Source organism: Crinia signifera, chromosome 1, assembly GCF_055691185.1.
Source record: "Crinia signifera chromosome 1, ASM5569118v1, whole genome shotgun sequence".
Classification (NCBI taxonomy): domain Eukaryota; kingdom Metazoa; phylum Chordata; class Amphibia; order Anura; family Myobatrachidae; genus Crinia; species Crinia signifera.
The window spans coordinates 63007269-63023536 of NC_139217.1; the positions used below are offsets into that span (position 1 = coordinate 63007269).

The window sequence follows — 16268 nt, forward strand, 5'->3', positions numbered from 1 at the left end:
GCTGATTTGCTGGTTCCCATCATAGTAGCCCATGTTATTTACATAACATAGCCTTCTATTGGTCACTAACTGCCTATCAGGTCCCACTGATGTCACTAACTGACATCAGTGGGATTCCCCTTCAATTTTGGGGAGGAGCGGCATGTGTAAAGACAAATCCGGCTCCTCAGTCCGGTGGTATGGGTCACTATTTTTTTTTTTTTTAAACCATGGATGCCTACATCAACAGAAGAGGATGTGATCTACAATGTAAGTAGGTGAGTTTTGGATTTTTTTGTCCACAGGTACCTAGTGGATTCTATGGAAAAAGGCACCGATTTGCATGGCAAAATAGGTGAGTATATGTATAGATGTATGTATGTATGTATGTATGTATGTTGTGTGAGTGCATGTATGTTAATAAAGTTATACTTTCAAGTGTATGTGTTTTTATTTTAGTATTGATTGTGCTGTGAAACTACAAGTCCCAGCGTGTTTTTTAATACCCCGAATGCAGGTACTTGGTACTTGTGGTTCCCCAAGTATCTGCATGCAGGGGAGGCTTGCTAGGACTTATTGTTTCACAGCAGGACCCAAAATTATTTTTATTTTTTACACAAAAAGACTATAAACCCAGCACCCACTGCAGAGGGGTATTGGGGATAGCCTCAGCCTCGGGTAGCCTGGGGGGGAACCCTTTATTGGGAGGGTCCTCACTACCCCAAGGGCCCTGGCCAGTCACTGTGTAATGCTTTGGCCGGGGGACCTTGCATAAAATGAGCACAGGGCTGGTTATGCTTGGGGGAGAGGGGGGGAGAGTGATATTTTTAATTTTAACTATTTAAAAACTGTTCCAGATGAAGCATGCACGGATCTCAATGGCCTGTGCATGCTTCTGTCAAACTCACCTGCCAGAAGCATATTGTATATATTCAGCAGGAAACCCTCTGGATGCGGTCTTTGATGTCAGATTTTTGGTCACGGCAAAACCTGTGATTTTTACAGCAATTCGCACACTATTGCATGTGCGGTTTTCGTAAAATGTGCAAATTTTGCCGTTTTCATCCTCAAAAATCGCACATCCTCCAAAATCACACACTGGCCCTTATTCTGATCGGTGCGGCCCGATCAGAAATATGCGGTGATGTCCGTCTTGGCGAATCCCCGCTTTCCGTACGGATCGCCACCTCCGTCCGTATGCGGATATGTGGCGGTCCGCATGAATGTGGACGGGGATACGCCTCCTCCATGGTGGGAGCAGCCCCTGCATTCGATGGTCGCTGAACATCGAATGCAGGGCCGCACGCTCCACCAGGTCCCGCAACACAAGACCACACGGACACTTGTCCGTGTGAAATCTTGTATGGGGGCGGGCAGCTGACATCCGGCGATGTCAGATGCCCGCCCCGTTCCCACGCGTCACGGCCTCATTACCATGCATACGCCCCACGTTTGCATGGGAACGCCCATGAAACGCGGGGCGTATGCATAGGGTAATGAGGCTAAGTAGCCCCTCACGCCCCTCTACGCCCCCTGTGCGGCGTCTAAAGAATCCATGCGGCGAAACCGCCTGCACATGCGCAGAGTGACCTCTGCACATGCACAGACGATAAACATCGGCGGCCCGTACGCAAGCGGGAATATCCGCACCGATCAGAATAAGGGCCACTATTACATTTAGTACATTAAATGCCAAACCTCCATAAGTTTTTTATCTGCCCAACATTAGTAATCTAAAGTTATTAACATAAATAGCTAATATCCAGATATACAATAGATAGAGGCAGGGGCGACTGTCCCACAGGTATTCTGGGGAATCATGTTTATGGAAACTATATATAAATTTGGCATCCTGCCAGTCAAAGTGTGAAGTGCTTATACAACTCTTTCCCCACTTTATAAAGGGGCCCTGTTCTTTGCAGGCGGACCATGGTCTCTCTTACAACTGGCCAAGCCCCTCTGTTGTTGCTATCCAGATCCCTTAATCATGAGCCCCAACCATTGTATTTCCTCGCTTTGGGCCCTTTGGGTGTCAGGCGGACAATAAGAAGGGGACTATAAATGCCAGATCCTCTGTACATATATTGTTCTTTACCAAATGGAAGCTACTGCGGTAACTAATCAATGACAAAAACTTGGTGTGGATAATTTTCATGACATTTAGGTCTATTTTACCCTTATATTTATGGAAACAATGTAATATATCCAAATAAATAGATAGATAGATAGATAGATAGATAGATAGATAGATAGATAACAAATGTCCAAACCAATGTTAAGTGAGAGAATCAGCACCATCAGCTCTTTCCATTCCAAATGCCATCCCAGAGCCAGAGTGGACATAGAGTCAGGGAAAACATACTCCAGCAACAATTCCTTTCTGCTCTAGGTTAATCAAATACACTAACAGTAGAAGATGCAACTATGAATCGATTTGGATTGATTGGGATGTCAAAAGGTCACCAATAGCAATGTCTACATTCAGAATGTCGACACCATAATGTAAACTGTTTTGACGTCGACAGTGTTAAAATGTACTAGTGGTTCCCAAACTAGGGTGCCTCGAAACTCTTGCAGGAGTGCCTGGGGTTGGTGGTCCATGACGAATTCAAATTACTTATGATCAATATAATATGAGAAATCACTGCTGATGGCTATCAATCATAAAAATAAGTGGAAACCCAAAACTGAATCCTATCCCTCACCACTTCATTAAACCTAAGGATGAAATCTAAACACAATTTACTTAATTGAATATATTTTAAAAAAAATTATCAATGAGAATATTTTGGCCTAGGAGTTCGGTGAGAGAAGATTATGTTACTCTAGGGCGCCGTGATTCAAAAAAGTTTGGGAACCACTGAGCTAGACACTTGACGGATCATTAGGGGTAAAGAATAAGGTTAGGGACAGCAGGGAAATATTTCTTGGAACATCAAAGGATTGACTGTCTGAACCAGAACTGTCACATGACCACCGGACCAGGAAGATGCATCTGGAACTGCTGATGCTCTCAGGAAGAGGTAAGTCACCTCTGGCCCACCAGGGACAACATTTCAACATGCTAACATATTAACATTTCATCACTGTCTACATAATGAATGTCAAAATTTTCAAAGATGACATAATGACCATGTTGACGTGATGATTTTTAGCATTATAACATGTATGGTCCAAACTGGATTAACCAATTTAAGATAGTAAATATCTCTGATACCTACTGAATTTATTTTTGTAAAATAGTATAAAATGGAATACAAGTCTTTATAAAAAAAAAAAAGTAGACCCTATTGTATCATTAATACAGTGTGAATTACTGAGTCTAGTGATGTGCTATAAATGATCTGAAATTAGCTACTAAGAAATGCGTGACTTTATAATATGTCAGAATGGCAGCTATAATGATGCAAACAAACTATTTATTTTGTAAAGTGATTAACATAACTTCTTAACACCTTATTCACGTCATTACCATATTACAGTACAGTGTCTTGCTTTAGTACTGACAAACTGCTTCATTTGTATGGAGTGAAACTGTACTTCGGAACCCAGTCTTGTTTATGAAGTGACTGTGTGACTTTTTTTTCAACTCTTCTTTTCTTCAACAACATAAACAATCACAGAACTTTATTTTGTTGTTTTATATGACTTTTATATTGCATTAATATATTGAGACATTAATAATACCAATATAATTTTATTGCTTTCCCGTAAAACCAAATGTTTCCAAACTGAAATTTGAAGAAACAACATAAACATATGCACAAGTACATTTAGCAAAGTGTCCGCAGCGCCGTACATAGCAAACAAAAAAACTAATTACAAGGTAACGTACAGGGTGTGTTGAAAAATACAGTATAAATAGGGGTATAGCTGGTAGAACTAAAATCAGCATCAGTTCAGAAGTAGGTGAACTTAGAAACAACTTTCAATACCAATCATTGGGGGAAAATATACAGTATCAAACCTTCTGAAAAGAATAGGTGGAGGTGTTGCCCATTGCAACCAATCAGCTGCTGTGAAATTTTTTTAGAATGTGCTTCATAAATAATAGATATGATCAGATCAGATTGCTATGGCAACTTTTCTTCAAATCATCTTTAGAAAGTTTGATGCATTCCCCCCATTGTCTCACACTGATATTACAATAAGAATAATATAAATAAATGTACTTGCATGATATAACACTTTATATCATCTGTATACCTACAGTACGTATTGACGGATGACCATATCTTTTAGGTTGCATTGTAGCAAAGTCGGTATCTGGTCAAAATGTCGACAGTAACCAAATCGATATTCACAATTTCGATACCACTGTGTAGACATTCAAATATCAAAGTGGTTCCAACTGTCAAAAGGCACCAAGTTGACACCCACAGAATGTTGACATGTTCAAATTGTCGACATCTGAACTGTCACCAGGCAAAATATTGATAGTTTGAGGATGCCAAATGTTAGGATTAGGTATTGTCGGTAGGGCTAGCATTAGGTTGCAGGAAGTGGTAATGGTTGAGATGTGTTTGTGTGGGTGGGTGGGGGGTTAGGGATTAGGATTTGGGATAATGGGAAAAATACTCAGTGGAATGCTGCTGCTGAGAATTCTCTGGTGGAACTCATCCCCTGTTTGTCAACAATTTATTATGTTGACATATTATCCATATAGACATGATGAACGTGGACATGATAACTGTCGACCAATCATACACAACCCGCATAGTCACCTACTCATCGCAACAAGAGTGTAGAAGTGTTTCTGTAACTCAAACAGCCAGCTTAAGGGTCACTCGGACTTGGGGCTGAAAATGTTTGATCGTATCATAAGGGAAAGAACTGTGACCAGTGCTTCCCATGCTTTTCCACCTCCACTGGAGAAACAACCAGCATAATGGAACCAGCGCCATTTTTACAGATATATGCTGATGTGCAGTATAAAATACAAAGAAAATGCATCATTTTGCACAGGAGACTCTGGCAGAATGTTGAAATATTACTCCATAGAGTTTCATGTGTGGACAGGTCACCTAATCTCACAAGGTCAGCAAAAGCATATCCTGACACTATCGGGGAAATTTACTAAGATCGAATGGTTAACAAAGAAAAGGAACCAAGTGATTGGGTGCGCACGATACACAATGCAGCTTATAAACAGTTTAAGGTGACATTCAATGACCACCTGGTATAGAATATGTGCAAAAAAAGGAAAAACTGATCAATTAGCGCGTGTGCAGTTCTCATAAAAAATAGTCACTGTGTACTAAAAAAGACACACAAGAGAGTCATGGAATGTCACCAATGGGATTCCACAATGAGTGGGATTTCACAAAGATTCTAAGATCCTCCAATGGTAACGTCCTCCCAATTTGGATATGAAATGACACAGAAAAAGAAAATAGTGCATAACTTTTTTAAAACATGAAGTTTAATAGGGATGTGCACTTACAATTTGTAGGGATAATAAAAGCTTCAATAAAACGCTCAAAAGCAGGACTGGAGTGCCAGGGAAACAATCCAAGAAACAGGATACCACCAGGTCCGGAAACTGGGGAGAGCTGGGTTCTCGAATGTCCGCACAGAAAGTCCTTTGATAGGTTAGGCAACAAACGCCAAATGCATTTCGGACACTAGGTCCTTCCTCAGTAGCGTGTTAACTAACAGTATATGACTTCCTTAAATACAGGTGATGGTGAGGGTCAAAACTCAAAGTGGCCAATCATTTCTTAGCAAATGGCCGTGCGTTCCATCTGTGTATGGGAAGCGCATAACGCGTATCATCACACGTATTTCTACGTGCTTTCTACATTGTAAAGAGGGAGGGCCGTGTTATCACACCTCTAGGTGCGGCGCGCGTCACAGAAAGGGCGGTGCGCGTCGTCCAATCAAACTGGAGCGCATCACCGGTGACGCCGGCGCCAGGAGATAACACTTCCGCCTCTAAAGTAAAAAAACATGGCTGTGCGTTTCACCTCACTATGCGGATGCGTTCCAACTACGCTCCGGCATATGAGGGTGTACGCTATATATACACAATTCTGATATTAAGAGAAAAGATGAATATACTTAAAAGAAAGGTGTCATTTCATAAAAACATGATAAAACATCGGAGAGATGGTCAGGTACTGATAAAATACATAGCAGCAATAGTATATGTATCAGTGCTGCCATATACTATTGCTGCTATGTATTTTATCAGTACCTGACCATCTCTCCGATGTTTTATCATCAAATTAAATTATCATCATTAAAATCAAATTATTATTATCATTACTATTATTTATTTAATAATTAATTTTTTGAAGGTTGCACCTGATTATACTTTCAGTATTCATTTGTGTAATTTATTATTTGCAAAGTTTCACCAATGCTCTTAATAAATAATCAAAAACCTTATTGGTTCTTGAATAATGGTTCTCAGTAACATAGTGCACTGCCTGCTGAGTCTTAAGACAGTAGCCTGTCTAGATACTTTGAAGAAAAAATAATTTGGAATAAAATATAAAAAAAAATCTTGCCTTCTCTATGAATACACCTAGTACATCCATTACTATAAAATGTAAAAGTTTCTCGGAAAAATGGATCACGTCTACCTTGAACCATAGCTTAAAAGGGCAGCAATCAGAATAATGTTCTGTTAATGGACACAATAAAATGCTTCTGTTTTCAACCGAACAAATAATTAGTTTTAACTAAAATGGATTGCTTTTAACATGATCAATGGAACACAGCAAGAGCTATCTATTTAGCTCATGTAATTTGCTTGAGAGACCCTTTTAAAACATAACTAAGTGTATTTTTATTTTAAAGGTAATTACTAATATAGCACATGTCAAACTGCCAATTTACTTGAAGGTACTCGTTGAAAATGCATATAAAAAACCAGCCTGCGGTTTGTTTTTTTCACAGAATAAAATATTTTTTATTCCTAGTCCTCTTGTTACAAATACATTGGAACTTTTTGCCTTTTAAATGTTTTATGCTATGCAGTGTTAGTAATACTTTTCTTTTCAGAAGTGATGTAGATGCTATCTCACTAATTCCGTTACATTAATTCTCCCTATCAAATCTTACTGCTGGAGTGCAAAGAATGCCAACAAAATTGATCACATTAATCTCTATTACATTTTTATTCTACCAGTGCACTATACTCTGGAGTCTAACTGATTGAACACATATTTCTTTGCATGGAGTTAAAAAAAAAAAATAATAATAATAATAAAAAAAATCTAAACAGCAATTATCATTATATTGAAGACAACACTATATTAATTTAAATAATATTAAAAAAAATGGAAAGCGTCTCTATTTCAAAGTTTTTGCCAGAACAATAATCTAACAGTATTTTATGGCAATGGTATTTTTAAATAGCTTTAGGAGATGAGCTGTAAATCTATAAAATAATTGTATCAAATAAATTGCGAGTACAAATAGGCGTTCAGTAAAAAAAACAAAAACCTCTTAGTGGTTATTGACTATTTGCGAGAAGTCTATGCTGGGAATTAAATATAATTGTTTTTATAGGCTTCAAGAAGCCAATAAGACAGGATATTTGTGAGGTGTCACAAGTGCGAAATAAAAGTACTAGAAGTTTCTCTAAATACCTATATTTTTCAAAGTTTCAATATATCAGATATTATAAGCAATTTTCTCTTCATTCACAGTATTCTACCAGGGCATGAAATAGCAATTGCTATTAAAGGGATTTAAGCCTCGGGCTACATTAGATTATACAATCTAAATACAACTGTTTTCTTTCTGTTTGCTCTAGGGCCATTTCTACTTTTGAGATCTTCTTATTGTCAGAACGTATGTTTCTTTTTGGAGCTGAAAATGCAGAGTCTCAGAGAGAATGGGCCAAGGCAATATCTAAGGTACCGCTGATAATTATCTGATAAAGTTAAGCCTAAGGCATTAGCATTAAATAAATTGGCGTTGTTAACTGTAAGCTCTCAAAGGAACCAGCTTGAAAGTTTTTAATTTATTTATTTTTAAAGTAATCTACATAATATGCAATTTCTTTTTATTTTTTTTCATTTAAAAAAAAAAAAATGCCTAACGGGAATATACACAAAAATTGCATAGAAAATTGCTAATGTAATATAATTAGGGCTACAAATTAGGAGAGTATTAGCCAGGCAATAATGAGTTCAAAGAACATGACAGTATGGCACATGCATGAAGAGGAGTTTTCCAAAAAGACTATTGTATAGTTTTTATTTTTTTATTTTGTCATGTGTAATGGGTAGTACGGAGTGTGGCGTCATGTGTAATCGGTAGTACAGTGTGTGGTGTCATGTGTAATGGGCATTACGGTGTGTGGCGTCATGTGTAATAGGTAGTACGATGTGTGGCATCATGTGTAATGGGTAGTACAGTGTGTGGCGTCATGTGTAATGGGCATTACGGCGTGTAGCAAAAGGTGGCCACACCCCTATTGTAATGTAGCCACTCCCCTCTATTTCTGTGACCACGCTCCCCCATGACATGTGACCATGGCCATTTCAGTACCACCAAGAAAGAATTGTACTTGCACCGCTGCACTGTGTGGCCTGGGTCTTACCTTCCTTTCAGCATCAAAGGAACTATGACTTTTTGGGGGGGGGGGGGGGGTTCACTAATTTACTTGTTTTCCCCAGGTGCCAGAATTCCTAGTTTCGACCCTGATATGATAGATCAACAATGTATATGTCAACAGTCAACAAACTGTGTGATGTGGCACCCAGTGCCGTAGAGCACTTGCAGGGGTGCCCTGGGTTGATGGTTCAGGACCAATTCAAATTATTTATGGTCAATGTAATAGGCAAAACCAGTGCTTGTGGCACCCAAACATAAATCCTTTAGAATGTAATCTCTTACAAGCAGGGCCCTCTATTCTCATGTGCTTTTCTTAGAATATATATCTCTGCCATGTAATTGCAGAATCCCCGGTGCACTGCGGCGATTGGTACCCTGGGGACAGGATGATTGAGGCTGGCTCTATCTGTATTAATCCACATATTTTAATTCCTTAGCCCAAAGGGCATGTTAATTAGTAATGCATACAATCATTATCTTGGAATGTGTAGAAGCCTTAATTAGGCTATTTCATTTTTAGATATTTTAAAGAACAACAACAATTATAGAAGGTATTAACATCAGGAACCCCTGCAATATGGAGAGAAATAGTAGGATGGGCACCTAAAACATTCCAACAGATACTGTTATTTAATATCCCGGCAGTGAGGATGCCGGCAGTTATAAGAATGACCCTGGCATTCCAATATGGGCTCCTTAAGCTGGCCATACATCTACAGATTGATTGTCAGATCTGGCTGGTTGGAACAAAAACCTGGTAGTATGTGAATGACAGTTTGTCAGTTTTCCAGGTTTTTGTTCCAACCAGCCAGATCTGACAATAAATCTGTAGATGTATGGCCAGCTTCAGGCACCCTCAGGACCGCCATCAGGGGGGTGCTATAGGGCCCCGCAGCTTTCCCCGCAGCCTGCACGACTGCCAGAACCCCCCTGACACAGTCACACCTGCTGCCGCGGGTTGCCTCAACAGTTGGGGGCTGCGCCGCACACACACACACAGCCCCCTTTATTGGTAATTCAGTGCCTGCCCTGCTGCCGTTGACACAGGCACAGGCAGTTCAGTGGCCAGCAGGAGCTGGGAACCCTCAGAGAAAGCCCCAACCGCGTGGCGTAATGACATCATGCCGTGCCACCCGGAGCCACCACAGACATCCTGATTGAGGAGTACCACCCGCCCGGTAAGTAAATATTGAGGGGGGCCGCCTGTCCAGTATATACTGTAAATATGGGGAGGGTGATGCTGGCGTTTCTCTAAGAAGCTGTAGCCTATGAAACATTGAGGGTTGAGGCTGGTTAGATTCTTTGTGAGTGCGGTGGTGGGTTTTGTCAGTCCTGGTCCCCACAATTTCTGGTGGCAGCCCCGGGCACCCCAACCCTCTCCCCCAACCCCCCCTAATCCTCCCTTGTAGCAGCCTAAAGCAACCTGACCCTACTGTACATACAAATCATCAGTTCCAAGATCTGTAGCATAGCCGTCACATATCGTCATGCCCAATCAACTATGGTAAAAAATAACAGTGCTGAAGGAATGATAATTTTGAGGTAATTACACTTTTTTAGTTGGGTGCATTTAGTACAAGAGTGTTTTGTCTACTTATTTTTTTGTTTTCGTTTTTGTCTTTTCGAACATTTGATCACTATTGCAAAGTGCTGAATATGTACAGAACTTATTGGTGTCAGTAACATCAATACAGAAAATAAATAATATTCATTATTATACTTTTATTTTTGCAGAATTTTGTTCCTACTGTAGAGGAAAAGTTAACAGAGTTAGAGTTTGATGTAATTGGATATTTACATTACAAAGACTCCTATAGTCTCATGGACTGGAAAGAAGGTTGTTTTGCCTTGGAGAAAGCCCGCCTGCACTACAGCAACACACAAGAGAATATTAAAGGAGAAGTTATAGAACTGAAGAAACTGCAGGAACTTAGTATGTCAATATACACTATAATTGTGTGTTATAAATAAATAAATATATATATATATATATATATATATATATAAATAACCAGGGGGGAAGCGGGGGCACTCACAGGACTTAATCAAAAACAGAGGCAGGAGACGGTAATGTCAAGTGACGTTTCGGTCTATTTAATTTATCTTTTTCAAGCTCCGATATATATACTGTATATATATATATTTTTGCTGGACCTTTTACTTTTGCATCACAGTTTATCACTAGTGAAGAAGCAGGTATTCTTGTGTCCTGTCCATGTGATCATGTAATGGGCTTGTTCCCATAAGAGAGCTTAACAGAAATGCTTCTGTATTGTTTGCAGATATCAGGGAACGTGCAGTTTTAGCCAGCACCATTCAATCATTTTATGACTCCCTTATTACAGAGAACATTTGAACATTCAAATCAGTCCCTGCCCCAGTGGAGCTTACAATCTATATTCCCTACCACATGCACACGCACACAGACATTCTAGGATAAATTTTGTTATTTGGAGCCAAATAACCTACCAGTATATTTTTGGTTTGTGGGAGGAAACTGGTGTACCCGGAGGAAACACACGCAAGTACGGGGAGAATATACAAACTCTGCGCAGTAAGAGCCATGGTAGGAAGCGAACTAAAGACCATTACACCATCTGTGCTGCACAAAACTGACCCTGGTGAAACTTCCGATGTTAGTGCTTTCCAACATTTTTTAGATAAGTGGGCATTGTCCAAATTTTTTGGCCCTGTCCACAGCCAAACAGGCCACTTATGGAAGATAGTTTTGTGATGTTCTGTCATGGTGTCACAGGTATCACTTACATTCCACAGCGGGAAAAGTTCATCCTGACACTACTCACTCCTATAATTGGGATCTCCAAGCCCCTTAAGGTTTCAGCTAACTGTTTCAGTTATAGGCCAGTCTCACTCTTGAATACAGACACTAAACTTTTCAAAGCTGCCGGTGAGCAGGTTGAATGAATATATGGCAAACTAAAACCAGTTAAAGTTTGTGGCTATGTGCCAAACACTGGATAATACCTTAGAGGGATACAGTTTAAATCCCTGTGGTTGGGATCCCGGCGTTCAGAATCCCGACGCTGGAATCCCGACCGCCGAAATCCCGACCACTGAAATCCCGACACTTTCTCCCTCCGTGGGTGTGCACGACACCCCTGGAGGGAGGATAAATTAGCGTGCAGAGCGTAGCGAGGCACCGGGCCCGCTGCGTGGCGAGCGTAGCGAGCCACCAAGGAGGGGCGATCCATGCCCCCCACTTGTCGGGATTTCGGCGGTCGGGATTTCGGCGTCGGGATTTTTATTGCCGGGATCCCGACCGCTGGGATTTCATACTGAATCCTACCTTAGCATGCTGTACCTTAGTATTAACCGTATCTCTCAATGTAATCATTATGAAACTTCTTTGATCTTTTGAGCACTAGATGTTGTAAAGGACTTACAAAAGCTCTCTGGGCATGTTTGGGTTTCAAGGTACAGCAGCTTTTTGAAGGCTATTTCTTCTTTATATCAATTCCTTTCATAAACAATAGGCTTGTATCCTCTGTTTTCCATATACATAACATGACACGACAATATATGTCCTGTGTATGAAATCACTTGCATTATACTGCCAAGATCCTTGGCTGTGTGGGTGGTTCTGTACAAATGAAGTATGTCTGACCTGTACCAACCCTTTAGTCTCTCTCATAAATCTATTCTGAATTAGGACTGTTATAGTTGTATTTCACAATTACAGGCACTCGCCTGAGATGTGCTTTTAAGTTCCATTTGAGGCCTTTGTTCATATGTTATTTGGATGTTCATAACCTAAACATTGTGACCAGCTTTTCAAAGCAATCCAATCCTACCTTCTTGCCTGTATTAAGGAGAACCTTGCTACTGTATGTGGGACCTCCTGTGCAGGCGCTTCAGAATAAATGTAACCAATGCTATTTTTCTGCAGGAACTAGCAGGAACTCAGTTCCTGAACCTCTTATTAATTATGACATCATCAGGAACTGGGTCCCTGAACCTGTTCTGGCCCAGAATGTACTTTCCATAACAGAAGTTTTATTTTAAAGTCCCCTGTGAATGCCTTCGTTTCTACATCTCTCTCTCTCTCTCTCTCTCTCTCTCTCTCTCTCTCTCTCTCTCTCTCTCTCTCTCTCTCTCTCTCTCTCTCTCTCTCTCTCTCTCTCTCTCTCTCTCTCTCTCTCTCTCTCTCTCTCTCGTCTATCTCTATTTTTATTTCATCAACCCACCCCCAGACCCGGAGTTCCTGAGCCTATTTTTCTAGAAAAATAGTACTGAATGTAACTCTTCAGAACAAGGATACCAGTTGCGACCCACATAAGACTCCAAGGGGTTTACTTTATTTTAGGGATGACCATCAACCAGCGATGATTCAAAATCATTGAGGGTTTCTGGCCAATGTTGGGGGGGGGGGGGGGGGGGGGGGCGACCAGATTGCTACTCTCCGATCAGTGTCACAGCAAAACCAATGTTTCGCTAATTTTTCATGGATAGCTCCGTCCCTGACACCCGTGAAGCCCCTCTCACATGTTTTGATTGGTCCAAATGGCAAAAACATTGATTGTCATCCATTGCATAGCTTAACACTATCGATGCCCAGTTGCACTGTTGCCATCGATGGAAACCATCGATGGCAATGGAAATGATGGCCATCCATAGTTTATTTACTGCGATGGGAGTTCCATTAAAGATGGGATGTTGCTATGGGCAACCATTCAGATTTTATCTATTATCTTTTTATTATCTTTCTAGAAGGTGTTTAATAAATAAGAAGTAGATTTTGATTGGTCGCTATGGGCAATGTCTCATCTTCAATAGAACTCCCATCTTAGTAAATTTACCCCCAAAAGTAGACTTTTCTATACAGGGTTATACATATGTTTTTGTTGTTATTATTATTATTATTATTATTATTATTGTTATTATTATTATTGTTGTTGTTGTTGTTGTTGTTGTTATTATTATTGCATCTATTCCTTAATGTTGATATAATAACTAAAATGAATGCGTGTACAGTTTGTACTTTTTTAAAGCCAGGGCACCAAACACCCATGGGCCTCTGTATGTAGTCATGCCGACACGCATAGTACAGAGCGGTAGAACTCTGCGGTCTGCACTCCCTTTAGTGACGGTGCTCTGGCCAACACACAAAAAGTTTAAGGAAAGAACGTCAATACCACAAAAATTAATCTGCACTTTGTAAACTGCTTTTTGAGTCATTATGTTGTGCTGAGCAGGAGTCTATTCATTTAATTGAACACTATAGGCACATTTTTGGCAGACATTACAGCACACAGTTGCCAAAGCAAAACAAGCTGAATCTTTATGCACGGTAATTTAATTAAACCAAGTTCGGCTCAACACACGAAAGACACATATCCCACGCTTGCATATGACAAATGGTGATGCACAGACACTTTTCACCTACAGTGTAGCACAATGCTAGAGGTGCAGACATTTCTGTTGCCACGCACATAACACCGACCTGTAGAGATAAATCAAATATTGTGTTGTAAAAATCACATACAGGTAACTGTAGTACATATTATAAGTGTTTGTGCTTCCAATATGACTATGGCAGAGGTATTGTGATACTTCGCTATTATTGTTAATGACTAACTTGCAGCTTGTTTGTTTTCCAGCAAGGAGCTCGTCTGTGATAAATGGAGAAAAGAGAAATGTTGTTCTGCTGGTTGAAAATGGAAGGTAATGATTCCACTGAATGAATTCAGCAATAGTCTGCGGGAGAGTAAATAAAACATGCAGACGACAATACAGATGTTCTAAATCAGAGAACTATTCTGACTATGGTTATGGTTTAGATGGAAGACCATGTCTGGGTAGACAGCCAGTGGTCCACCACTAATGGTCGACTGACTAGGTCGCCACCTAAGAATAATCGATATATACCCTATTTCGACATTGACAGAAGGTCGACACAAGCTTTAGGCCAGGCATGTCCAACGTTGGCCCTCCAGATGTTGGGAAACTAAACATCCCAGCATGCTTTGCCACAGTTTTGCTATTAGAGAATGCTAAAACTATTGCAAAGCATGCTGGGATGTGTAGTTTCAAAACATCTGGAGGGCCAACGTTGGACATGCCTGCTTTAGGCCGTCATGAATACGGTCAACTTTAAATTTTTCACGGGTTTTTGTAACCTATGTCGACATACATAAACATGGACGCTGTATAAGCGTGCCGCATCCCCTCGCATAGCTCGCTGCCCTCACCATGCGCTCGGCACACTATTATATACCCAGTCTATGCCCACTAGAATATAATAGTGTGAAAATAATCTTTTTTTTTTTAACGTGAAAAACTCATGTCGACATTGGCATGTCAACCGTGTCCATTTTGACCTTAAGCTTGTGTTGACCTTCTGCCAATGTCGACCTAGGGAATGTCACCCAATCTTAGGTGACGCCCTAGTTACTGTCAACCATTAGTGGTCTACCTAGTGGCTGTCGACCTAGTCATTGTCGGCCCAGGGACCACATACATCTGACTGTGGGGGTAATTCAGACCTGATTGCATGGACGCAAATTCACAGGCTGGGTGATAATCAAAAAAACTGCGCATGAGTAAGGTTAGTAGTATGCATGCACAAATCCTGCCACCCTGCTACTCGCTGGCCATATGCAATTTGATTGACAGGAAGCCAGCGTTTGTGGGTGGTGACAGGCTGTTTTCTGGGAGGGTCAGAGAAAATGTAGGTATGCCCAGGCATTTGAAAGGATGCCGGATGACCTCTGGGCAGTAGACCGACCTCGGAATCCTGACTGTTAAAATCCCGGCAACTAGATCTTGACTGACTGCAAAGTAGCAGCCGTGCAATCAGGTCTGAATAATCCCCTGTGTCAGGTCCGAAAGCAACATGACAGTAGTGTCAGCGCTGGCGGCTGTGCGCACCTGAAAGGAGCAACACCTGGATTGCTCTGTCACATGCCATCTAGTGGCTGCCGGCGCGCAAAACACAAATCTCCCCATAGAGGTGAGGAGCCTTGTATTATTATAGGATATAATAGCAAAAAATCTTACACGTCGCAAAGTTACCTTAACCGACACTTCTGTTCAAATTGGGAACTGTTTCCATAAATCACTGTTAAGCCAGACACACATGGGCATATCAGACCGGCATATCACACTTGGGTGGATGTATGAAGCAGTGATTAGTGAGCCAGAGGAGCAGTGACCCATGGCTACCAATCAGCTGCTCTGTATAATTTTATATTATGCAAATTACAGATGTTACTTCAGTGCTGATTGGTTGCATGGGCCAATTCTCCTCTTGATCACTTCTCCTCCCTTATCACTGCTTCATACATCTACCCCTCAGTGTGTATGCTGCGATATGCAATGCTATTGTAGCGTTAATGTGCTGCACATCACACCTAGCGATGTTGCTAGCGGCACAGTGCATGCTAGAGAAGGACGGAAAATGTACATTCTGTCCTTCATTGACATCCCCCAATCTGTTTCCAGGTTCCAATATTTTGACCTGTCAAACCAACATAGGGCATACCCTCCAACTGTACCGATTTTGCCGGTACAGTACTGTTTTTTAACAGTCTGTACCGGCAAAATCAGTTTGTACCGAATGTACCGCTTTTCTTTAACTTACAGTGCGCCGCAAAAAATCATTCCTCCTCCTGGCTGCCGCTGTCAGTTCCTGGGCCCTGCTGCTTGCTGCCCTGTGGTGCGCCGGCTCTCCCCTCTCCCCCTCCGCTCCAATGAGTGCA

At 41.0% G+C, this 16268-nt stretch overlaps 1 protein-coding gene across 1 annotated transcript in view; it reads left to right on the top strand.

Annotated features, from left to right (window-relative positions):
* ARAP2 (ArfGAP with RhoGAP domain, ankyrin repeat and PH domain 2) overlaps window positions 1–16268 on the top strand; it is a 259491-nt gene that overhangs the window by 122811 nt on the left and 120412 nt on the right. Inside the window, exons 16-18 of the mRNA XM_083149954.1 lie at window positions 7745–7847; window positions 10285–10483; window positions 14169–14232. Coding sequence (XP_083006080.1) covers window positions 7745–7847; window positions 10285–10483; window positions 14169–14232 — 366 coding nt within the window. The remainder of the gene's footprint in view (window positions 1–7744; window positions 7848–10284; window positions 10484–14168; window positions 14233–16268) is intronic.